Genomic DNA, 26846 nt, shown 5'->3' with positions numbered 1-26846 from the left:
CATTTACACACACACACACATATATATACTGTATATATATATATATATATATATATATATATATATATATATATATATATATATATATATATATATATATATATATATATATTATATATGGAGTAACATTATAGGATATCAAGTAATGGAGAATCTTGAATATAAAGAATATAAAATAAAATTATATAAGGTAAGACTTTAAGACTTTAGAGTAAGGACTAGTCACTATGTAATTTTAGCACATAAGTAGCGACGATGCATGAATAAACAACACGTGAAAGCGCTTGGTAGTGAACTTATGCCTGTCATTTTCCTGTGGTATTCGCTTACACACACACACACACACATATATGTGTATATATGTATGTATGTATATATATATATATATATATATATATATATATATATATATATATATATATATATATATGTGTGTGTGTGTGTGTGTGTGTGTGTGTGTGCTATGTATTAGTCCTCTAGAAGAAAACTTAGATATAAAGATGAAACCGATCAGGACGTATACCAAGTTTCATTTTCCTAATAAAGGCCTTTGCTTTTTGTATTTCTATCAGACAATCACCCGAGCACAAGGTCACCACTTTCTATTCTAACATTAAAATAGCAGGCTTTCAAACGAGCAAGAGCCTGTGCTGGGGTCCAATTTTGCACGTTCTCGAACCATTATACATTTTATTCTTAACATAGATTTTGATATGCTATCAGTTTTTTTTGAACCTGAATATTGTTGCGCCAGACTTGTTTGCAATGCGGCAAACCTCACTCTTTACTGATTCACAGTAATCTGCCCAAGCTGTAATTCCTGCAGCCGAGTTACGACGATAGAAAATAGCCTTTGTGTTTCCATACAGAACAAACTATGAAAATGAAAATAAAATTAATGTGATTTTCAAAGGTAGAACTAATAATATATATGGGGTAAGACGATGGGAAAAGGATTACAGAAGACACGACGATTCTATGTTATGCAACATTACGCATACGTTAAAGCAAGAAGAAGAGAGTTGTCCCGTGCTTCGTCTGCAGTGTTTTCGTTGACCATTCTCGGCGTTGTTAAGTTATATATATAAATTTCACAAAATGTTCCAGTTAATGCCATCAGCACCCCAGTCGCGAAGGCCAGAGCGTGGTGGGATTAAGGGAGCTGTACTAAGTGTGTACTACGACCCTTTTAAATGGTGAGTTGTGTAGACATCACTTTTATTGGTAACTTACCGCACGCCTGAGTGACTACACGCTAGATTTGCCGTCACCTCACTAACCTGGGGTAGTAGCAGAGATAGTCTTTAGATCCTTAAGAGTATGTGCTTTAGATTTACCTTATTTGTAAATGATTTCCTTCAAAATAGTTTAGGTAAGGCATGGATGCCTAGATTGGTTTAAGCTGGGATTGATATGGGGTCCGCTAGTGTGCACTTCTAGTTTGTTAAACGGTACCCAAGGGAATTCGCGAACCCCAAGGCTATACTATAATCTGCCACAAGCTCAAGTAAAACTTAATATAAAAACAGGGGTAATTCTAAGCCGGCTGTCCGCGGTGAGCTAGACTATGGCAATTAGGGTTGCCACCTTGAGCTCAGAAAAATACAGAACATATAGTACCGGGAGTTGTATAAGGAGGAAAGTTATGGCGAATGGAGCAAGTCTTTTCAGCTGGGTTTCGGGTCGTGCTGGGAGCTCCCAAGAAAATTTTTGAAATGTGTCCTATTTCTGGCGCATTCTAAGCCTTTGTGCAGCTAACATGAGGGTGAGGAAGAGATGTTTCATATTTGATGAGGACTAGAAGCTTGCTTTGAGGTTGTCAATTATCACTGAAGTGACAACTGACAAGTCTATAGAAAATAAAAACAAAATGACATTCTGTGACACAATGAAAAATATCATATTATATTATATACCTTCAAGTTTATTTTATTCTTTCAGTAATATACAAAAGAAAATACAGGATTCATTCCCACTGCTGAACTACAATACAAATAGCCATTTAAAAGTAACATCATACAAACTTTCAGTGAATCAAGGAAATACACCAAGCATGTTGGTCATTCCCAGGATTCCTACTTTTTCCATGAATATTTTGTGTTGCTCCTTGCTGCAGCAAGAAGCCTTTTATCCTGCTCAATGGTTGTGAGAAAGTCAGCACAACTCTGTTCGAAATTAAGGGTTACAAGGAGTTCGGATTTAATGAGCTCAATGGAGCACCTATTCCTGGTGTCAGTCCACTTGTTTTGCATAATTGAGAATATCCTTTCAACATAACCCGTTGAAGCTGGCACACTCAGTATGTAAGAGGACACACAGCATGTTAGGGAGGGGAGTCTGGTCAGAGGTTTGGAAGACAGCCATCCACCTGCCAGCTGTGTCTTTGGACTTCCAGTCTTCTCCTCCTTTAGCCTTTCCAGAATTACATTAATAACTGTTAATTCATCATACAGCTCATCCATGTTGACACTGAGTCTGGTGATCAATTCGAGTTTCTCAACTAGTTTCTCCATATCAGAAAAGTGTATCTCAGTTTTGAGTAAGAGAGGATGGAGGAAGGACAGCCAATTTTCCTCTGAAAAGTCAAACCACTTATCTACATATGTGATGGCAGTACTAAGGAATGCTTGAAAATCTGCGTTTGCAGTGTTTGCTTCTGATGAAGAAAGCTGCTGCAGCTTTACTTTTGTCAGGTAGCCATAGAAACTATCCTTTCTTCTTGCATGAGCTTGTTCCTGAAAGCCTTCATAATGGGGCAGAGGTCAATGACAGTTGTTTCGTTTTTTCAAGTTTCTTGACGACATCTTCAAAGATGGACAATATGTTGTTACAGAAAAGAAGGTATACTTGAATGACGTCTGCTTCTTGTTCATTCACCTCATCTGCATCCAAAGGAAGCTTCAGTATGGTTCTGATCTGCCTGGGACATTCATTCCCAAGACTGATAAAATATGACTTCAGAGCAGTCCAACTTTGCAAAACCCTGGAGATGGCTGGATTCAGTGACAGCCATCTGGTTGTGATGTGACGCAGCATTTCTCTGAATTCCACTTCACAGAATACACAAAACTCCTTTAGGGATTCCCTCCTTTTTGCAGAAGAGGAGAAGAAACTGTATATCTTCAGCACCACGTTCTCAACGTCTACAGATAAGTTGTCCAATGCATGTTTAACTGTGTTATGTACTATGTGTGCATGGCAGTTTCCTTTGAAGAAGATGCTTCTGTGCCTTACACAATTTGGTGTAGACAGAATTATGAATTCCATAATTCACATTGGTATTGTCAGCACTGAAGGCAGACACTTGATTCAATGACAGGCCTAGTTTCTCTAGTGAATGTACAATACAGCTCACAATCCCTCAGCAGATTCGTCAGGATTCTCTATAAAATCAACTATCTTGTTCTGGACTCCATCCTCTGGTGTGAAGTATTGTACTGCAAGAGGAAACATTTTCCTGTTTCCTTTGTTGGAAACATCTGTCTGAATACAAAATAGGAGGGTTTCTGACCAGCTGTTAGAATATTGATTATGCCACACACTGCCTTGGGTGCAAGAACATTTGTTACTAGTGCCTCTGCTTTGGTTCTTCCACACGAAATTTTCTTTCCTATTTTAGAGTCCCTGAATATTTTCTGGTATAGCTTCTGTCCACAGTCTGCAGAATTGTAACTCAAATTGTGCTTCACAGTGTGGTATACATGGGCCAGCTCCCCAGCTGTCACCTATAAGAGGAGGATATAGTACTGTTACATGTTGTACTAATTTAATTGGCTGGTTAAACATTACAATCAATCAATATGATGATTTATTTGTATGAAAAGTTGGCCAATTGGACCAGGTGCAAGAACCTTGTGGTTATTCAGCACCTAGCAGAAAGGAAAAAAAATTGCCAGTAGGAGAGAAAGGCCTGACAAAATTTAGTAGAATCAGCAAGTAAGATCCAAGACCAAATTAATAAAATATCCACTAGCCATCAGAGCCCAGCTGCTTACCCCTAAGCCCCCCACCCACATCAAGAGGTTCTGAATTCTGGAAGGAACAACATGGAGATGATAACTGAAATAATTAAATAGGCGCGGAGCTTTACCTGGTATCAAAGCTGCACACATGGCATATAAGTTTTCAAGGCTCTGTTTATTTATAGACAAACACGTTTGGTTTATTTAATGAATCAGACTTTCAGCCTTAACCAGTCATTTCCTGTAATCAACAAAAAAAAAAAAAAACGAAGCTGACTTTGACCTTTAACTTCTTTAAGCATCTTACTTTTGCCATTAAAATATTTGGGTAAATATTGTGTGTATGTGTGTGTATGCATATTTGTGTGTGCGTGTATATATATATATATATATATATATATATATATATATATATATATATATATATATATATATAGTGTGTATGTATGTATGTAGGTAGGTAGGTAGGTAGGTATGTATATATATATATATATATATATATATATATATATATATATATATATATATATATATATATATATATAATATTTGAAAGTGAGCAACTTTTTCCTTTTGTAATGAATTATAATCTTTATTTTCTTTGGAATATAAAATAAACTCGGGAAAAGTATTGTTTTTGTATTTAAAAAAATAATAAATAACCATAAGAATATAGAAACAATATGCAAAGTGTGGATGATATGATAACTAATAACAAAACTATTAAAGATTTTGTGCCTACCGAATCTGCATCTGTTGACCGCTCAGCAACCAAAAAGTTTGAGATAGCTGTCTCAGTCTTCTGACTTTTGGCATAACGGATGTGTTGGTCTCCTTTGCATGCTGCTTCACATCACTTAACCCACCATTGCTAACTGAAAACTGTCTTCGACATATTCGACAATTTGCTTTCAAACTGTTATCAACACTGCTGAGCCATGGATACTCAGTCTCCCACTCATTTCGATATTTTGAAGTCGCCTGTGCTTCTTTGTAGGAGGAATAGACTCGGACCGAGCCAGAGGAACTTGTAGAAGTAGTCATTTCATCTAATAGCCAACCGGAGTACTAAAACATGACACGCGGCCCTACTCTCGCTGGCCAGGCTGGTGCTGGGGTGGGGTGTGTGTGTGTGGGGAGTTATGGCTGAGTAGGGAGGTGCGAGACAGACCTCGCGTCGCTCATTAATCCCGCATTTTTACACGCACGAAGGCAACCAGTGAGTGACAAAAGCATAATTTTGCAGTCTGGCAAGATTGATTGAAAAATATGCCAATGTAATTTTAAAATAATGATGTTCTGACAGCCAAATACAGAACAAATGGCGTTCTGTATTGGTTCAATACAGAACGCAGCATCTCACTCTTAAATACAGAACGAATCTGTATTTTACAGAACGGGTGGCAACCCTAATGGCAATTGACGTTTTCCTATGTTATTTTACTTCCTTTAGAAGAATTTAAAGTAATATTTTGTCGGCCGGCTGTAACTAAGCTGTCATTGACCTTTGAAGACTACACGACTTGTATTACCTAACGTGGGGTAGGTCTAAAGCCGGCATTCCGCGGCAAGCCCCCACCTCCATAGCTAATACGGCAAAATTGTAACCAGTAAACCCCTAAAAATACCAACCTAACGCACCCTAGAGGTGTTTACTGGTTACAATTTTGCCGATTAGTTATGGAGGGAGGTGGGGGCTTGTCACGGAATGCCGGCTTAGACCTACCCCGCCGTTAGGTACTTAAGTCGTGTAGTCTTCAAAGGTCAATTACGGTATATTTATAGCCGGCCGACAAAATATGACTTTAAATTCTTGTAAAGCAAGTAAAATAACATAGAAACGCCAATTGCCACAGTCTAGCTCACCAGCGGACAGCGGCTTAGAATTACCAAAACAGGAAATTAACCATGCGTTGGAGTGTAGGCATTACTTTGGTTCTTTGCAACGTCCCTTAGGCCCCTAGCTGCAACTCCATTCATTCCTCTAAACTATACCTCCATTCATATTCTGTTTCTTCAATCGTACTTTCCATTCTCACCTAACAATTGTTTTAACATCATTTTCAGTGCTGAATGACCTCATAGGTCGTAGGGTAAAACTACAGGGTAACTCCACACGGACTTCCATGTTGTTATCATATGGAATGGTTCCGCGCATGCGCAAGTCATTAGGGAGCCATATGTTCAAGAAGAGTTGGGCTAAGGAAACCTATTATAAAAGGAACTACACTAACCTAACGTACCCTAACCTAACCTAACTTAGCAGGCCGTGTTACTTAGCTGGGAGCCAGATCCCCTGGAACCCCCCCGTGAAGGAAATTCCACTTTTTACCAAAACCTCCCCTGTAACACTGCACAGGGGCAATAGCATTCCAGGATGGGCAGTATACAAAAACATATCAGTTCTGATATTATTTACAGGTTAATTATAGTCTACCGCCAAAAAATAACGGTAAATTGTTAATAAGCAATCAAAATACTACAGGAAAAATCAATTTCCAAGGTAAATCCCGATGCAGAGCAACCCTATGGTTCTACCGGTCATAGTGCTTGGCCTTTGGCCTAAATTTTGTATTCCAATTCCATAGGAAATTAAAAGTACAGGCTATACTCGATCTGTTGTGTAGTGAGTGCTTGATAGGCTAGGCTAAGTGAATGCAGAGTAAGGAGTCAGGCTGCTGTAGGCCTCATAGGCATTTCAGAGTTAGGCCTACTATGACCTAACCAGACTTACCTTAGCCTAACATAACCTTGACCGTGTGCCCTGACCTAGCTAGGGGGCAGGACTCCCCAGATTAGTTTCTCTGGCCACTTGCTGTACAGAGTAAGGAGTCAGAGCTACTTAAGGCCATAATCATAACCTGAAGTTGAGTAAGCAATTTTTCTGTTTGAAAGTTTCAGACATAGTTCGTTAACAACTCTTTAAATCTGATACTGGATGTCCCTCATATCTTAAAAGTGTGGGAAACCTTAGAGGGAAATGGGTTTTTGGGGTTAGGGTGAAATTCAGGAATATATTCCAGTGGAACCTGACCAAGAGTATCTGGCCCCTACCTGGTCAAGGAGGTTTCAGCCTCCCTGGACCCCCTGTTTAACCTAACTGGAGCTCTGTCAATTTAGATAAATAGTGTTGCAACCTAACTCATCTATACTTAACCTAACCTAAGACACAGATCCTTACCCGGACAGAGGGAGCTTCCTCCCCATTGATCCCCCCATCCCACCTAATATAACCTAGGTCACCAGGTCCTTACACTTCACAAACCTTTTAGTCTGTTATGTTTCTGCTAATCACACAAATTGGATACAGCAGTATAAAAACTAAAGCAGTTCAGTATCCCACAGAGTACAGTTCTTTTTAGTAACAGACCGTTATGCTTATTTTAGTTAGCCTATGTTAACGAGACAGTCAAGTCATATTTCTAGACGGGCCTTAGAAAGGATGCTGCAAAGAATCATTAATATCATCTAGAGTTTACCTCATAATTCACACTTTGAGTTACCTCCTTACCTTGAGCAAGAATACAAGATAAATTACTGTAAGGAATCTTCCTGTTTTACTGATCAGTAGTGTAACAAAAGTAAATTGATAGGTAAGGTATGGTATGAAATTGGAACACATTGATGGTAAGGATATATGGGCAGAGCTGTATCTGAATAATTAATGTATCTGAATAATTAAATGAAGCATGAACTATTTCATTAGTCAGGCAAAACTAATTTCAGAACTGCTGTAATAAGAGGTAGGGCTATGAATTTGATTGGGGAGTCAGAATTCGAAGCACAGTTACATGTGTTCTTGGTAGAACTAGGTTTCAACCATGAGGGTAATACATCTTAGTAAGTCATCTGTGTCATACAAAAATTTAATAAAACATGTTGGAGGTCTTCTGCAGATTTGTAGCCCATTTAAAACAGGACTTAAATCCATTTATATCTGTTGCTATGGACATGACTAAAATACATTATTTAAGAGAAATGGTCTAGCAAAGATCAATATCTTTACTAACTCCATTTCTACAATAATCTGACCCCTTCCATTTTAAGTTTAGCTAAGAATGTATAATAGCCTGTAGTCCTGCTCATAATTTTCCAAGCCCTTAGTGTTTTGTGAAAGACATGTTTTCAGTAATAGGTCACGTAGTCTAATTGCTGAAACTATGGTTAAAGTGCATAAATGACTTAACCTTTTGATAATAGTTAATTTTGCTTTATATATTTTGCAGGTCAGTCGTGAAAAGTGTTATATTCTTTATTGTTGGAGTAAAAACTGCAAATGATTTTGTGGGATTTGATGTCTTAAACCCAAATCCTCAGTAGGATGAAGGTAAGCAAAAATTATAAAAAAATGTGAGTGGACAATTCTTGACAGTGGAAATTAAGTGATCCAGGCATCCTTAAATTGTGTTTATTTCAGAAAGTTAGGCTCATTTCAGCACATGGTTGATTTACGATTGTTTTTCTGAACTCTGTTGTGAGATATTTTGGGATTCAGAGAAACGGTAGCACAATAAAAAGAGCTAAATTGTGACAAAGTTCTGAAATGTTGATTTATTACTTGATGCATAGTTTGAAAATATTTTTCTTTTATTCATGCTAGATAACACAGATTTTCATCATGAGATGTGACTCGTTAACATTAGTTATTGCTGTATGTTAATTTCAGTCTTTTCAGTTTCAGGTGAGCTGAGTCAGTACAACACTGTCATGTTTTTGGAAGATCATTCAGCATAAAGCACAAGGAATTATAATAAATTACCGAAGGTAATTCTTATAATTGGTAATATTGATGTCAAAACCAATGAAGGGATGACCTGATCTAAATGACCTCATTTATGTCATAAAAAAGAATGTAATATTAAAATTATAAATTAAAATTTTTGATATATATATGAGGTAGTTTTTCATCATGTTTAAAACAGCCAGACAACTGAAGCATTCATAGACAGGCCCAAATGATTTGTTCTTAACTTGATGTGAGAAATGGAATGAGAAAAAGTTCAAGTTGAACAGCCAGAGCTGCTCTCTTCTGTGTTTGCGACAAAAGTTACGAGCCTTGGGCAAGTGGAAGTGGTTCTCAGTTAGACTGAAGGTGCCAACACAAAACATGTATCACTTTGGAGTATGAAAACTAATGCCTTTGAAAGGATTTATTTTGTGATTACAATACAACTTTGGTACTTACTGTCCTTAAAACACACTGAAATTAAGTTTTGCAAATTACAACCACAACATAAGAACTGTATCCCAGAAATTATCCCCTGTAGCTAAATACATATAACTTTATAGTATTCCCCAGAAGCTGCTGACACTTGAAATTGAGCTAAATTTGTTTCATATATTAACATGTGATTGGTTTTGTTTTTACTCATGGTATTTTACAACAAAGTATCTGTGGCACCATTTAATACTAGCCTTCAGGAGGTCAGCTTTACTAAAGCATTTATATATTATTCTAAGATTAAGAAAGTGAGGTTTGAACTGGGTATGATGACAATACAGATATCATAAGGAGTTAAAAGGAAAATTTCCTATTTGTAATCCAGACAACATTACTGCTAGTTGCCATCTACTACCAGTGATGATGGGTTTCAGAGGATTATAAAAAAAATACTGACTACTTCAGGGAAACTAATACTTCTAAGTAATCTAAAACTCTTCGCTCTTTGTGTCAATGTAGAAGATGGCATTTTCTTTAGCAATTTAGTTCTCAGTAAACTGACATACCTATTCCTTGTGAAAAATTGAATTAGCATCATAATGAACTACTGTACTGTATTTGAACATAGAGGCAATTCTTTGCTCTTATGCCGTAACTCAGAATTGTTTTTTAATTGAAGTATCTGTAGCTGTGCAGTCCAGATGACTTTTGTAACAAATATTGAAAACAGCTGTATGTAATGTTACCTACTGACATGAACCATTACGTAAGAAAAAAAAATTGCTTATCATCTATCATAAGAATTCACAGAGGCTGATGTAAATGAAGAATGAATTTTCATGCACTGTCTAAAATCCACTAGGTGAATGTTGATGGCCAGTGTCACCTATGGGTGGAATGGCTTAGTAATAGCTTGAAGGAGGTCTTCTGTCTTCTTGGTAGCCTCTTGAGGGTTGCCTGAAATCAATAGAATCTTAATGTTAGTACTGTCACTTTATTGCCACTCATAAATAGAAGCATATTTCAGTTCTAACAAAGAACACATTCGGCAAAAATAACTGAAGGTTTTCTCTCTTATGAGTACAAGAGAAAATGTGATGGTAATGCTTTTGAATTTTTGCAGTTCAAAAACCATTAGAATTATTTAATTGAATTTCAGCAAGAGGTACGTTGTGAACATATATTGAAAAATAATTTGGTCAAGGGGCTTGACCAGCGTGTGAGAGAATGACCCATCTATGTCCATTTATACTCCATGTCTGAAGAAGGAAGGGGTAAAATGGTGCATTATAGCAGATGAGGAAAGTGTAAACCCGTCTGTTAAAACAGACAAGGTTGTAGAAATCGGGCGAAACGTAACTAGCAGTGAACAGCTAGCCGCAAGGACCTGACAGCAGTTGCCAGGTTATCTGGGAAGAAAGTAGGCTACTGTTTTTTATAATGTCTTTGTAACAGTAAGGGCCGATAACGTGCACACTTTTCAGCCGAGAGGAAACGATTCAAGAGGAATTAATAGGGTACAGTAGGTACTACCTAGAGTATGCAAAACGAAAGGGCAGTTCGATACTCGGTACAACTAACAGGAAATAGTTTAAAATCAGGTCGAATTTTACAGGAATGAACCACCCAAAATCATGCACAAGAAGAGAGGTACGTTTTAGAAAACCAGGAATAACTTGATGAAAGGCGAGGGTGGGAGGACAGAGCACAAAGGAAATTAAAGTACTTAAAGAGGAATAACAGTTATTTAACTAAATTTGTGTAAGGAGGAATCAAGACACACGAACTCCAAGTGAAAATACCACATGCGGGCAGTTCATACTTACAATCCATGAGGTCTGCTGTTGCGGTAATCTTCGTAGTAAGGGTTCACCCTGCGCAATGAAGAAAAAAGCGAGAACGGACAGATTAAAGGACAACTACACACAGGCTTCTGCTTTGGAAAATTCACCCCCAAGAGATTTGCCACCCCAAAATAAGGTGCAGAAGGCTTCAAGCATGCTTTCCCCCAATTCATTCCGCTTAAACATCCCAACAGATAATTGCCAAGCACGAATACCTTGCCCTTTGCTTGTAAAAGTTTACCCAAGTCAACTCTGCTTTAAAATGGCCCACGTTTCATCAGCTAGTACTTCTACTAGGTTCATTCTGATACTTTATTCCATTAAAGAGTAACTGTTAAGATGAACAAAAACAAAGTAAAAAAAGTAATGTCTTTAAACTCAACAACTTAAAACAATGTTCATATTATGCATTCAGTCACATTGTACAAATAACAATGAACTATTTATATACCACTCTGTTAGTGTTGTCACATCAGTATAAAGTAATTTCTACACTTTCGGCTTTTGAGTTGCAAGATGTGTTGTAAAATGCAAATATAACGAATACATACAGAGTTTGTGCAACGTGTCCACCAACAACTAAAGACGCGACAGAATGTCAGCAATAAAACGGTTGTACATAAAATATCAGTACCGAAAAAGTAGTCCAGTTTGGCTGCACACACAACATTCAAATTCCCTGGATAACAATAGATTTTCTAAAAGACCGTACCAGTTTCCCAAAACATAAAGCTTCAAAACACAAGCTAAAAACCACACCAAACGTTTTATAATGAGGAAACTTACCAATGCAAATCTCAGAATCATTATTTTTCTGGGATACTCTCTTGTACCAACCACTTTTCACCAACTTCCCCTAAAAGACCATTATTATAAATAAGTCTATCTGTATTTACCTATCACTGTCATCAGTAGGTGACCTTTGTCGTTGTGACACCAAGATAATTTATTATTTAATCAGCCGATCATTATAAATCTTGAACAGAGTCTAGCCTAATTTACAACTTTAACAGTTGAAGCTCACACTTCAGATCTAGTCCATCTGTTTTTGACAGAACATAAACAAAAGTCAAGTCAGTTTTACAGTCCTCCATGCATCATTCAAACACGCACGTCGATATACTTATATTGTTTGTCCAGTTTTTCGTCTCTTAAATCCAGTTCTCTGTTCCGAGTTTGTAGTGATATGGTAATAATGATTATTTAAATGCAGTTTTTTGTCAATGAAATTCTTTTTGCTTACCTAGATATTATTATGTCCGCCGTACTCTGCATCTCTTAGCTCGATGTATTTTATGGAATAATACGTAACACGGAACATAACCACAACAAACATACCACAAGCTACGCAATCAAACGTCTCACGAGGCTACGTGCAAGGAAGTTGTTCATGCACCGAACTCTGACTATTTCCTTACCTCTCCATTCTGTAGCCTCTGGAGTCCTGCCTTCGGTATGGGTCGTCTCTTGCTGAGTAAGGGTCTCTGAAAGTTGAAGGATTTCTGATAGTAAATGGGAGTCTGACTTATGTAACAGACGATGGATGGATTTGACGCACAATTGTTTATCAATGCTAAAGTGAGTTGTTATCCGTTTTCATGCGAAAATTGTCCATATTCGTGCAATGTTTTTGTTTTAATGCAAAGTTATCTGAAGTTTGAAGGTGTGCGTGAGTAAAAAGAGAGACAGCAACACATTTGTAATTTGGAAACTAACATTGTTAATTTAACTCAAGGCTATTTAAAAACCAAAATCATATTGCTTTGAACACAGAGAGGTAAAGATACCTGTCCTTGTTAGAAGCACAAACACAGAGGAAAACAAACTGATAAACTCTCGTTGAGCGCTGATGCGCACGTTTAAACAAAATTAATTTTAAATGTACACCGCGGTAAATAATATACTAATAATATAAATTTTTTCACATCAAAGCAATGCGTGGATAGGCGAGACAATACTTGGTTTAAATTATTATTATTATTATTATTCAGAAGATGAACCCTATTCATATGGAACAAGCCCACAGGGCCATTGACTTGAAATTCAATCTTCCAAAGAATATGGTGTTCATTCGAAAGAAGAAGCAGAAGGTACTGAGAAATGCAGAAATAGGAGATCAGTTATTAGAAAAACAGATAAATTAACAAATTACGTAGGAACCCGATAAACAAACAACAATATTAGCAATAAGAGCTGAGTGAATTCTGTAAATCAAACGCATTTAAATGGAGCTGAGTGACAAAGATGTCACATTCTGTCAGTGAACATTCCTTATCTGACTGGGTTTCTTATCAGAATTTCTTTTACCAGAATTTAATCTATACACTCAAGAACAAGCAAGCACAAGAAGGTCTTCAGCAGGTACCAATCAGGATTATATATTTACAAAAGCATCTCATGTTTATTTTATTGCAGTGCAATATCAGGTATCCTTTTTCTTTTATGTCTGAATAACAGCTATCATGCGTACATGATTTTGGGAAACGTAAATTAGCTAAGCTTTGTATCTTAAGTTATACTCACCGTAGATATTGTTTAAATGAAGTCAAGCTTTTGTGCGTTTAGTACTGTACTTACCGAAGATTTTGCTTACGTAAAGCAAACAACGGCATTCACAGAAAGCACAAGCGATCAAAGCGTGAAAATAAATATTGGTTTAGTTGTACAGTCACACATACGTGCAATGTCCGTCTGCAAAACTGTTTATATATATTTTACACTGTAACCTTGTAAATGCTCTCTCTCTCTCTCTCTCTCTCTCTCTCTCTCTCTCTCTCTCTCTCTCTCTCTCTCTCTCTCTCTCTCTCTCTCATACATACGCACACACACAGACACCCACACCCTTGATACAAAGGCTATCTCTATCAATCATTACTATCACCCTTGTCATATCTTTATTGGTATTTTGTCGTGAAGGAAATTCTTGGAATCATAGGTCCCTTTTGTGAACTATTAAGATAGCTTGCTCTTAGTCTTTCACGGCTTACTGGGTCTGGTAGACACTTACCCACACATTCATCTTCGATGATAATTTCCAGTCTTGAGGAGAGGCTGGATTGAAAGTTGTACGGACTCTCTCTCTCTCTCTCTCTCTCTCTCTCTCTCTCTCTCTCTCTCTCTCTCTCTCTCTCTCTCTCTCTCTCTCTCTCCTCGTTACATCTATTGTATCTCGCATTGAGAACTTACCCTGCACCCTAATTTATTCAACTCTCTTAAGAAACAATTTTTATTGGCAATACTACATAACGCTACAAGATTTTTATTCTTCGCACAAACAGCGTTAAATCTACTGTAGTGCTTAATGTCATAAGTAAATGCAGTATCCTCATTTGCGTTTGAAAGCTTCAATTCTCTCTTATTTGAAAAAGAATTCTCCGCCAAGTCTCTCTCTCTCTCTCTCTCTCTCTCTCTCTCTCTCTCTCTCTCTCTCTCTCTCTCTCTCACACACACAACACACACACACACACACACACAAACACACAAGCAACCCACATTCAAATCAAGTCTTTTCAACTGTGGAAACATAGCCTACCTGTCTCCTGGTAAGCCATTGGCCTCGTAGTCTGGGAATTTTCTGCATAAAGTTGTTAGTATTACAGTCTGGTATTTACAGAAAACATCTTGCTGTAAATTCTATCTATATTATCTAAAGAATCAAAATACACATTTAGAAATTAAATGTCAAAACAGTATTTTTTAGCTAGAGAAAATCAATGAGAGATTAGGCTTAGTAACCTGAAATTATTAAATACACGAGAGTGTTCTGTCTTTTTCCCCTTCGTTAGTCTGCAGTCGATGACAAATGAAGCAGTGAGAGTAGTGTAGTATTGCTTCTAACTAATGCCTACCGGACCGGATGTACTTTTTTTTCGCTCTTTGAATATGGCCCGAAAAAAGCCAGAACCAGCAAATATATATATATATATATATATATATATATATATATATATATATATATATATATATATATATATATATATATATATAAATTAGCGTATTTAGATTAAGCCCTGGTGTGAAGAGAGACCCGCCTATCGAGGAGAGAAAGTTCGTTAATTTAAGAAACAGTGATGGACAGGGAAATCGCATCCATAGTCCCGAGGCAATTTACTTAATTTATGATTAAGAGATATATTCCTTTTATTAAAGATTTTTGTATTTAGATCTGTTTTCCTATTTTAATTTATAAACTCTAGCTACATTGAAATTAATCTACTCCGGACTAGCGCAGGGTTATTAAAAACAGCTTTTGGAAACTAATCTATTCAGTGAGTATAAAACAAAAATCAAAATTTAAAAGTACTACACATAATCATCATTGTCATCAAAAGAAAACCTTTACATAGAAGAATGTTTCTTTCGACATAAAATCCGAAGGAAGGCGTCAGCGATGAGGGTATTCTGAGAGCCGCTGCAAAGGCTTAACCTCCGTGTGATGAAAGCACACTGAGAGCAGTTACATGGGCTGAACCTCCATCTACTACTACTACTACTAAACCCTCCGAAACTCAACACTGAAAACTTACTTGGACGTCGTGGGAGAATTTTCGGCGGCGGTGGCCACTGCTTTTACTGTGGCTGCCCCTGCCGCTTGCAGTACAGCTACCTTCGACTGGAGGCTGTTAGAAGAGCGCACAAGTTGAAACAGCTGATTAAAAGAAAGTTTATTCCCCTATTTAGGGGTATTTTTGAAGCAAACCCCGCTTTACTGAGGAGGAAACCACATCGTCAGTGAGTGTTAAATGTGTGATTCAAATTCTTACTCTTTTATATATTAATATGTTACTTTCATTGTTATCATTACACGGAATTTCAACACAAGTGCCCCTTTCATGGAAGATGTAAGCCTTAATGTTCAGGTTTAGGATAATATTTTTGATATTCTCTGAACATTTGCAATAAGTTATTTGTGACGACGTTATACGTAATCTTTAAGTCCTCATAAGACAAGCTGTATTGAAATGACATAAAACGAAAGTAAATCCACTTACTTGATGATGGTGACTGAATTGTAGATGCAGGCTATGGTAAGAAGCAGGCAGGCCCCTCCTAATATTCCAGCCACAATGTATAGCTGTGTTTCTATGGTAATACCCTCATCACTTGCTGCCTAAAATAAGCAATTTATATTACGCCTTTTTTATCTCTAACATCATCAGCAAATATTAAGAGAAAAAACTGCAAAAAGATGTCTGTATTTTTAAGAACTCCAGCGTGGGAAAACTACCAGTTTTGAAATACTCCATTATTCAGTATTACTTTTTCATTAGGTCGACTTTTTTTCAATATATTATGCACAAACAAAAATGAAATATCTGCCATATACTGTGGTAAAAATATATTTAGTAACTGTTCACACACTTACGAGTAATACACACACACACACACACACACACACACACACACACACACACACACACACACACACATATATATATATATATATATATATATATATATATATATATATATATATATATATATATTATATATATAATATTATTCATATTAAATACATATATACATACATACATACATTGTGAGGTTTAAGAAGACAGGTCTTGGTATAACTGATTTATTTGTTGTTGTTGTTTCAGATTTAGCTGGCCTTGTGTCAGCACGGGCTCTTGCTCCTAGAGCAGCCCGTAACTCCATGTTGATGAGTCTGTGAAATGGTTAGGTTACATGAAAACTTTATTATGATGCATGAAAGCGATTCTGGTGGGGTTTCGATTTATTCCGTTGTTGTTGTTTCAGATTTAGCTGGCCTTGTGCCAGCACGGGCTCTTGCTCGTAGAGCAGCCCGTACGATTTATTTGTTTTTTTATTGAGCTGGCCTTATGCCAGCACGGGCTCTTGCTCATAGGGCAGCCCATAAGTCATTTTTTGATGAGTAGGTGAGTTAAGGATATGGATATGCCAGTGATATTTCTCGGTCACCAGGCATACAATGAGGAATGCGGACGGAAAGGAAGTGACCGACCTGCGGCTTCCATGTCACGCATTTGGACGAGGATTTGTGTTTGTTAGATGACATATAAATGAGGATAATTTGCGTTACAATAAGCGTACAGAGTAGTTACATACACCGGCGGAAAGGCCGGACAATAATGCGTATGGAGAGATACATAAAAAATATGAAATAATGACGGGTAATATACATGGCGTGATTAATGCGGAAATGAAGGGGCGTTTGACGCCTTTAAAACATATATATTTACATCGCGTCAGATGATAAACAAGTGCCGTGCCTTATTCAGCCTTGCATCGCCAAAGACGCTGGGTTTTCCTATCGTACGGTATCGGTAAATTTCTTGCGGTAACTAAAAATGCAAACTAAACCGAGGAGAGGCCAACTGAATTTTGACTTTTCGAAGGCAATCAGCTTTTGATATTTTAAAAGGATGTTATCATCTCTGCTTCTTCTTCTTCTTCTTCTTCTTCTTCTTCTTCTTCTTTTAACGTGCTTGTTTTCCCATTTGTATGGGGTAAGCACAGTGCCTTCTTTTTGGACTTCGATTTGGCGTTGGGGTAGACTATGTAGTCTCGATCGGCTGCCCTGCCTGTCATCGCTTAGCTGTTAAAACCTAACCCTTTCACACTGGCCCATGAATCGAAGCATAAACTGTCGACTAGATGTCTACCCCGTAGGTGGGTAGTGGCGTCAGTGAACCTCATGCCGTTCTTTGCATCGTCCCCTCTGCCCTCAGCTGAAACCCCTTTCTTTCCTTTTACTGTATCCCCGTTCATATTTTCTTTCTTCCATCTTACTTTCCACCCTCCCCTAACAGTTGATTCATACTGCAACTGCGAGGTTTTCCTCCTGGTACACCTTTCAAACTTTTTACACTCAATTTCCGTTTGAGAGCTGAATGACCCCACAGGTCCCAGTGCTTGCCCTTTGACCTAAATTTTTATATTCTATTCTACTCCTATCAATAGGGTTTATCTTCTGAATGATAATAATAATAATAATAATAATAATAATAATAATAATAATAATAATAATAATAATAATAATAATAATAATAATAACGGATCAGGTCAGAGTTACACAAGGCGTTTTCCTTATCACAACCGTAGTTGAATTCGATAAAAGAGACCTTTTTGGATTATTAGGGAATACAGAGGACTGTTTGTTGGTGCTCAGCCCGGCTCCAGATAAGAAAGAGATTAGATATGCCGTAAATACCACAAAATGATTCAAGTTTTTATTTTGATAAATTCATGTGACTCACAGTAATGATATCTTAAAGACAAGTACCGTATGTTGAGAGTTTATAAGGCTGGTTATTGGACAAAAACACCTATACTACCCACACCAAACATGTTTTAAAATGACCTTTACATATACCCACACCAAACATGTTTTAAAATGTTTTAACAGTTTTGACTGAAAAGTATTCGTTTTAATACGTATACTAGAATCAGATTTAAGGAGCACTGTAATGAACTACATTTAAAATAGCACGGTTAAGTTGTACCTCAGTTCGAAATACAATGCACTTAAACACATTTTGTAACAAAATTAAAAGATACAGATTACTGTAAAGTTTTCTGTCATTCAGCTGTATGCTTTCATGACATACTTGCTGTTACAAGAGCAACCAACAAAAGCAATGTTCAGTTGTTTCCAGAGATAAGATTATAACCCATGCTGATTGCCAGTCTGTCCTGTCGTATCAATCAGGTTTTTTGTCCTAATATTGTATTTTTCAGCCCTGAAATTCTCCCTGCGTTTGGTTACTTCGTTAAGATTCTGATGGAATGATGTCATATCCATTGATGTAAGAAATGTAAGAGTTTTGCTTTCTCAGTGATAGATATGAATTTAACCTTTCTTTGCGAGTATTAAATATATATATATATATATATATATATATATATATATATATATATATATATATATGTGTGTGTGTGTGTGTGTGTGTGTGTGTGTGTGTGGATGGGGCAAGGCAGTTGCCATGTTTCCCTTTATTTTAACTGCATCAGAAACCGTATATAAATCACTAATTCATTGAGAGTTATTTTGTTAATTTTTCTTATTAAATTAAATTTTCTCATCAAATTTGGAATTAGAAAGGTGAGTCTGACATCGCTCATAAATGGCGGTCCCGTAGGGGGGGTAGCGCCGTCAGTGCACCTCATGCGATGCCGAGCAGGCATTGCTTCAGGTTCTTTGCAGCGTCCTTTTGGCCCCTAGCTGCAACCTCTTTCATTCCTTTTACTGTATCTCCGTTCATATTCCCTTTCTTCCATCTTAGTTTCCACCCTCTCCTAACAATTGATTCATAGTGTAACTGCGAGGTTTTCCTCCTATTACACCTTTCAGACTTTTTCACTGTCAGTTTCCGTTTCAGCACTGAATGACCGTATAGTTGCCCCAGTGCTTGGCATGTATGCCTAAAATCTATAAATCAATCAATCGTAAATGGCGCTAATCAAATGTAAACCTTCATGCTAGATAGCCAAAGTTCTAGAAGAGTTCTGAACCCCTGGGGGAGAAGATGCCTCCTGATTAACAGGTGAGCCTCTTTCTTGAGGTCAATGGCAAACAGGTATGTCAGGTCAGTCTGTATACTGAGAACTGTCTCCCTAGTAAGCGGCAATGGTTGTGGATACAGGTACACTGTGACGCATGGTAGAGAAGCGCCTAGTGAATGGTTGTGAACCTCTTGGTAGGCCGGAATTTAATCCTCTTCTCGTGGAGCCAATGGCAAACAGGTATGTCAGGTCAGTCTGTATACTGAGGGCTGTCTCCCTAGTAAGCGGCAATGGTTCTGGATACAGGTACACTGTGACACATGGTAGAGAAGTGCCTAGTCAGTGGTTGTGAACCCCTTGGTGGGTTCAAAATTTAATCCTCTTCTCCTGGACCCAATGGCAACCAGGTATGTCAGGTCAGTCTGTATACTGAGAGCTGTCTCCCTAGTAAGCGGCAATGGTTCTGGATACAGGTACACTGTGACGCATGGTAGAGAAACGCCTAGTGAATGGTTGTGAACCCCTTGGTAGGTCGAAATTTAATCCTCTTCTCGTGGAGCCAATTGCAACTATACTTTCGGCAAATGCACATTCACACATGCTCACACACACACACACATATACATATATGAAATTTTTTTATCACACCGTGATTTATATACAATCATGAAGCTACAAATGTTGCTTAATATCAAATTCACGCTGCCTTGGGAATATCCCCGATGGGGAATTATCACCGAAGGGAAATTTATAAGTGATAATTGGATTGGTACTGCGGAGTCTCTCTTGATAGCTCAGTGGGTAGAGCATCGACTGGAGTCGCTGGATAAGTATCTGTGCTGTGAGATTGAGACTCGGCAGTACCGATCCAAGTATCACTTATAAATTCCCCTTCGGTGATAATTCCCTATCGGGGATATTCCCGAGGCAGCGTAAATTTGATATTAGCGACATTTGTAGCTTCATGATTATATATATATATATATATATATATATATATATATATATATATATATATATATATATATATATATATATATATATATATATATATATACACACACACACAAAACACATATATATACACATATACACACATATACACACACACACACATATATATATATATATATATATATATATATATATATATATATATATATATATATATATATATATATATATATATATATATGTGTGTGTGTGTGTGTGTGTGTGTATCTTCTCTACATAAATGTAAGTTCCCCGCTCCAAAAAGCATTTTTATCAATTCTAAATTTCAAAATGTTCATCTTCTTCAGCCGCCGCCATTCACTCTTCGTTGAAGTTCATGATCTCCAGCGTTCCTGGAAGCACGGTTCACTGAAGAAGAAGAAGAAGAAGAAGAAGAAGAAGAAGAAGAAGAAGAAGAAAAACCTACACATACATCCTCCTGAAACCGATCGGTTTACCCGGGTTCTTATTCATGCTCACAGTTCTTCCTCAGGAACTAGGCCCCTCTCTGTTTTCTCCTTTGCGCTGTCAATATGTCTTCATCAGATTTTTTGGGGGTAGAATTTCACCTTACGGTTTAGTTTTTCTGATTTACTCCGGTCTAACGCATTTCGTAATTTGCTCCTTTTTAGTTTTCTGTTAAAGAAAACTATTGTGCCGGCTTTGTCTGTCTGTCCGCACTTTTTTCTGTCCGCCCTCAGATCTTACAAATTACTGAGGCTAGAGGGCTGCAAATTGGGATGTTGATCGTCCACCCTCCAAACATCAAACATACCAAATTGCAGCCCTCTAGCCTCCTCAGTAGTTTTCATTTTACTTAAGGTTAAAGTTTGCCATAATCTTGCTTCTCGCAACGATATAGGATAGGCCACCACCGGGCCGTGGTTAAAGTTTCATGGGTCGCGGATCCTGCAGCATTGTACCGAGACCACCGAAAGATAGATCTATTTTCGGTGGCCTTGATTATACGCTGTAGCGGCTGTACAGAAAACTCGATTGCTCCCAAGAAACTTCAGCGCATTTTTCACTTGTTTTGTATTTTGTCTTCCCCAAATTATACCTGCCCAGCGACATATTTCGTAGTCATCCTGAACGTCTAACCCTCTCGTTCCTCACCTAAATGAGTCTCTCTCTCTCTCTCTCTCTCTCTCTCTCTCTCTCTCTCAATGAGTCACACAGGTGAATACAGGAATTCATGGAAAGATTATTCCATTGCTTAATTACAGTCCTTTTTTTAGTCTGAGGTGACGGAAAATACCTGTATCAGATATCATTGCAGCTGATCGTGATTGGCGGTAGTTCAGTTGATCGCCACCCACTTCAAATGCATCGTCCAATCAGAAGCACGATAACGGCTTCATTGATATCGGCTGTGGATATATACCGCCAGCTCAAAAGTTGACAACCAATACTACTGTACATGTTGTGTTTATATATCTGTACAATGTTTATTATCACATACAAGCTGAGAATATGACGGAGCTTTTTTTAGTCATTTATTAGTTTCCACAACCATCTACAAGTATATGAAGGGACATAATTATTCTTGAAGAGTGTTGCATATTATTGCTGTCTTTTGTCTGAGGCATAATTTTTCTTTATTTCTGAAAATTCCTCATTTGTAAAGTGTCAGTTTAATGAACTATGTTATTGCAAATAATCTGCAATATGATGCTCTGCGAATGTATGTTGCCTATTATACAAATATTTGTCACTAGATGATGGTGGAAGGAGGTTTAAACTGGTTGTCACTGCCATTTATGTAGCCTCCAAAAATTTATTTATTTCCTCGATGATATTTCTTCCTCAAAAAATACTTCTCAATCGGTCTTCCAATATTTTCTTATACCAGTGGATGTGGAAGGACAAGTAAAATAATAAAAACCCTGTAGGGGGCTAGTGCCGTCAGTGCTCCTCATGGGGTGCACAGTAGGCATTACTTAAGGTTCTTTGCAGCGTCCTATCGGCCCCTAGCTGCGATCCCTTTCATTCATTTTACCGTACCTCCGTTCATATTCTCTTTCTTCCATCTTACTTTCCTCAACCCTATCCTAACAGTTGTTTCATAGTGCAACTGCTTTGAGGTTTTCCTCCTGTTACAACTTTTAAACCTTTTTGCTCCCGGTTTCCCTTTCAGCGCTGAGTGACCTCATGGGTCCTAGCACTGGGCCTTTGGCCTAAATATTATACTCCACTCCACTTCACAATGATAAAAAAATCCTAATGGTAACAAGTTTATGACTTCCATTGTACCGATAATTTTATCAGACGATTCAAGGAATGCGAGTTACACAATAGCAGTGACCTCGTAAGCCAGCCATAAACTATAGCTACTCTTGATAAGGGGATAAATTCAGAGCGGAGTACCTAAGGGTGTTTGCAGCGTCCCTTCGGCCCTTAGCTGTGTCCGCTTTTTATCCTTTTACTTTCTCTCCATTCCCTCTTCCTTTCTTCATTCTTGCTCTCCACAGTGGGAGGGCTTAGTGTCGTCAGTGCACCTCACGTGGTGCACTGTAGGTATTACTTAAGGGTATTTGCAGCGTCCCTTCGGCCTCTAGCTGCAACCCCATTCATTCCTTTTACTAAACCTTCGTTCTTATTCTCTTTCTTCCCTCTGACTTTCCACCCTTCTTAGCAATTGTTGCATAGTGCAACTGGAAGGTTTTCCTCCCGTTACAGCTTTCAAACCTTCTTGTTGTCCGTTTCCGTTTCAGCGCTGAAATGGCCTCATAGGTCCCAGTGCTTGGCCTTGGCCTAGATTCTGTATTCCTTCCTTCCTTCCTTCAGTCTTGCTGTCCAACTACTCCAACTACCTTTTCATTGATCGTATCATCATACATCAAATTCAGAGCAGAACTTAATCCGTCAAACGTCAATTAACGTTATATTTCACTTACGGTGTCACTCTTCTAGACATGAGCTCGAGACTTCGCGTTATAAACATTGCACACAAAAAATTTAATTTCTTGTCCTATTAGTTTCTGTTACATAGTCATCACCAGTGTATTTCCATGACTGGTGTTTTGGCGAAAATCGCTGATATCACGTTTTTGTTTTTCTTGCACAATACAGCTGCTGATGATGCAGTAATACGGTATTGTAAATTAAATATCTGTAGACCAATTGATATCAATACAGCTACATTTTGTATAGTTGTTAATATCTCCCTGGGTTTTGTTTTTCTTTGTATTGTTAACGCTCATAAACTAAACTATAAGTCCATATATATATATATATATATATATATATATATATATATATATATATATATATATATATATATATATATATATATATATATATATATATTATAGTATATGCGCTTGCGCGTGTGATTGTCATAACGAACACCAGAATATTTTTGGGACGCGTTATATCGAATTAAAATGCCAATATTGCCTTCTATACATTCATATTCAAATATGCTGATAATGTGACTATGCACAGAGAAGCAGTTACATCGAAAACAAAGATACTGTGAACAGACCAATAAACACAAGAACAAATGAATGAATCGGGTAGTTGCTCAGACAAGCAAATCACAAGAATGATCTCTCTCTCTCTCTCTCTCTCTCTCTCTCTCTCTCTCTCTCTCTCCAAAAGCGTTATTATTTGTTGTTGACGGAACCTCATGAGGGGCAACCCTAGCATGACATTCGCCTCATTTCTGACATTATTCTTTGCTCCATTCCTCCTCACGAACGGTTCTCTGTCTCGTAGTCTTCTTCTCTGGGCAAAAGGCTCGGGATACAACACCCTGTTTTCATTTCTCTCGTCATTTTTAAAAGAAGAGCTTAGAAATCTTCTGAGAGGAGGCGTATACTATACATGTATCCTTTTTCTGTCACGAGACTTATGTATGCTTGAATATGTATGTATACGCAAAAGACGGGTTCAATTGCTCAGGGCAGTTACTTTAAACATTAGTCTAATTGAAATTTCACAGCCATTGGTGAGCTCACTAGCTAGCTGACCGAATGATGATCACGAAGGCCATTTTTATCGTTAATCGTAGAAAGTTTAGAATCGAAACGTGAATGGCATAGTACAGCAAAGATTGGCAACTCATCGCACTGACGAAACTGCGGCACTTTATCCTTTTAACTACACCAAAAACTGACATACTACTGAATCCACTGATGCCTAGGCTTACATATGTATTTATAAAGTGTAATTTGAGAGCACATTATCAATACAAACTCTAACAAAGATATTTAGAACCAAAATCAGAGCGAACTCCCCCACTGTGTCGTATCTTGCATGAACAAATGACGTGTAAGGGTTTCTTACCAGGGTGCCTCCTGTTAGGCAAGCAAGAAGCAAGAAGAGATATTTGATCATCTTGGCAGAGGTCTAAAGCAGAATCACGAGTGACAGGCGATGTCGAAGAACCCTAGAACTTCAAAATAGCTTTCGTTCTTTTCCTAAATTCCTTCCTAGACCAGCGTCTTTTCCGTTCTTCACAGGGGCCACAACTGAAGATGGCCAGCACCGCCTCCTTCCGAACTGGCGTTGTCCACAATCCAAAATGGCTGCCACCGAATTCAACAATTCCCCCCCGATAACCGAACAGACGGAATTCCTCGATCTCTCTTGGCCGCCGGGCACGCGAGAATGAAACTAATGCCCAGCGTAGAATGGGGGCAAAATTGCACGGACGTTGTTACACATTTTGGGTCACTTTTTTTCGCCTTATCTCTTATCTGAAGCGGTGATATCAGCCCACAATGATTACGCAGGTATGACAGGCGGTGATATGAGTTACGTTGAACCTCATGAAGAGGAGCCGATCCCCGGGATTGCATTATCGAGTTATATTTCTGCGGCACACCTCTTAGCTAATGCCGTGAATATTCACGGGATATGCGTGATATTACGCATATATTGTTACGAATTGCTCAATGTTACTTAGAAACTTGCCAGTCACTGCAAACGAACTTTGGAGAAATACCAGACTACATGAACAAATATGTTGATGTAAATTGCTCACTAGGCCAAGGCAATGCCCACACATAAGATATATATATATATATATATATATATATATATATATATATATATATATATATATATATATATATATATATATATTATACAGGAAGGCAATTTTATATAGTATTAACTGAAGGATTAGTTTCAGATTGAGATACATTGTTGAACAGACGTTCACAGAATTCATGAGGACTCATAACTTAGACATTTAATGGTTGTTCCATTCCCTCTTCAGCAAAACCTTTGAAATCTCTTCATGCTTTTGTTTTCCCCTTATCACTCTCCATCCTTCGAAGTTGGGTAACACACATTTTCCTTCCCATTTCCAATTATTCATTCCAACTTGCCTCTCTCTTTCATTTCCCGCCTTTTGCACTGCTCCTGCTGCCTCTCTGAACTGACTTATTTCCTGTTCCTTCACAGTTTTTCGTAATCGTATTTTGCATTAATCCTTAAATTCCTCCATGAGATAACCGCTTCCTTATAGGAATGTCTTTTACTGATATCCATAAGAAAACTTGGATTATTATTATTATTATTATTATTTAACATTATTTATTATTTGAGAAGATTGCTGGGCCTTGAACCAGCCTGACTACCTCATCTCTTGAAAAAGGGTCACAGTTAGGACCTGAAAGTGCTCAAGATCAAAGTAATATGTAAATATTTACCAGTAAACAAGTTATACACAAGAATCTTGTGGGTTTCTCTTTCCATCTTCAGAAGAAAACTGAAAGATGTTTTTGTTTGGTTCATTATTATTATTAACAGACACCTCACACGTCTCGAACTGTCGGCCTAAACGCTCACGTCTCCTCGCTGCTGGGAGAAAGGGAGCTGGGGATTTGGCACGATGCATATACAACATGTGCTACCGGGGTCTAAGCGATGTCAGGCAGGGCAGCCGATCGAGGCTACGGCCTACCCCAACGCCAAATCAAAGTCCTTCAACGAAGGCATCGTGCTTACCCCGTATGAAAAATGGGAAAAAGCACGTTAAACAAATTATTATTATTATTATTATTATTATTATTATTATTATTATTATTATTATTATTAACATAACCCCTATTCATATGGAACAGACCCACAGTAGCCACTGACATGAAATTTGAGCTTCCTTAGAATCTGGTGTTCATTTGAAGGTTACAGAAGATACCGGGAAAAACAGAAAGATGAGATCGGTTATTAGAACAAATATATAAATCAACACATTAATAAATAAGTAGATAAAAATGTAATGAAATTGTTGAGAGTGCAAATAATTCTTTTAGGTAACTCTATCATGTGCAATCGAATGGCGACTGTTGTGCCATCATATTTATCATTAATGTTGATTGGCTATCAAATTAGCATGATGAGATAGCGCAAACACAATTTGTCGATTGAATAAATTATTGAATTAACTTC

The 26846-nt window shown here is 37.6% G+C and overlaps 2 protein-coding genes and 1 long non-coding RNA gene across 6 annotated transcripts in view; 2 read left to right on the top strand and 1 right to left on the bottom strand.

Annotated features, from left to right (window-relative positions):
* Positions 1-1031: 1031 nt before the first annotated feature.
* LOC136825434 (uncharacterized) lies at positions 1032-8854 on the top strand. Its single transcript, XR_010849340.1, has 3 exons — positions 1032-1196; positions 8189-8289; positions 8638-8854. It is a non-coding gene; the product is annotated as an uncharacterized lncRNA (long non-coding RNA).
* Positions 8855-9099: 245 nt separating this feature from the next.
* LOC136825433 (uncharacterized) lies at positions 9100-25141 on the bottom strand. 4 transcript variants are annotated; one of them, XM_067081856.1, is made up of 7 exons: positions 24735-24974; positions 15959-16077; positions 15494-15586; positions 14500-14541; positions 12386-12451; positions 10950-10997; positions 9100-10080 (listed from the first exon to the last, which is right to left on the bottom strand). In XM_067081856.1, exons 1-7 carry the CDS (start codon positions 24783-24785, stop codon positions 10026-10028), a joined length of 474 nt encoding a protein of 157 aa, XP_066937957.1. In that variant the 5' UTR covers positions 24786-24974; the 3' UTR covers positions 9100-10025. The 4 variants fall into 4 exon arrangements, with proteins under 4 accessions (XP_066937957.1, XP_066937958.1, XP_066937960.1 ...); XM_067081857.1 differs by lacking the exon at positions 14500-14541 and having other exon boundaries at positions 24735-25141; XM_067081859.1 differs by lacking the exon at positions 10950-10997 and having other exon boundaries at positions 24735-25083.
* Noa36 (zinc finger protein 330 homolog Noa36) overlaps positions 15496-26846 on the top strand; it is a 35558-nt gene continuing 24207 nt past the window's right edge. Inside the window, exon 1 of the mRNA XM_067081855.1 lies at positions 15496-15698. The gene's annotated coding sequence lies outside the window, so the exon portion shown is untranslated. The remainder of the gene's footprint in view (positions 15699-26846) is intronic.

This window comes from Macrobrachium rosenbergii, chromosome 37 (genome assembly GCF_040412425.1).
Source record: "Macrobrachium rosenbergii isolate ZJJX-2024 chromosome 37, ASM4041242v1, whole genome shotgun sequence".
Classification (NCBI taxonomy): Eukaryota; Metazoa; Arthropoda; class Malacostraca; order Decapoda; family Palaemonidae; genus Macrobrachium; species Macrobrachium rosenbergii.
This window is presented reverse-complemented; position numbering and strand designations above follow the sequence as displayed.

Excerpts from the sequence above, each read along its gene's own strand:
- LOC136825433 (XM_067081856.1), bottom strand. The coding sequence starts at position 24,785 with ATGATCAAATATCTCTTCTTGCTTCTTGCTTGCCTAACAGGAGGCACC. Across the intron at positions 15,587-15,958 it reads AATTCAGTCACCATCATCAA|CCTCCAGTCGAAGGTAGCTG; the intron begins GTAAGTGGATTT and ends CTCTTCTAACAG. Across the intron at positions 10,081-10,949 it reads AACAGCAGACCTCATGGATT|GCAACCCTCAAGAGGCTACC; the intron begins GTAAGTATGAAC and ends TATTGATTTCAG.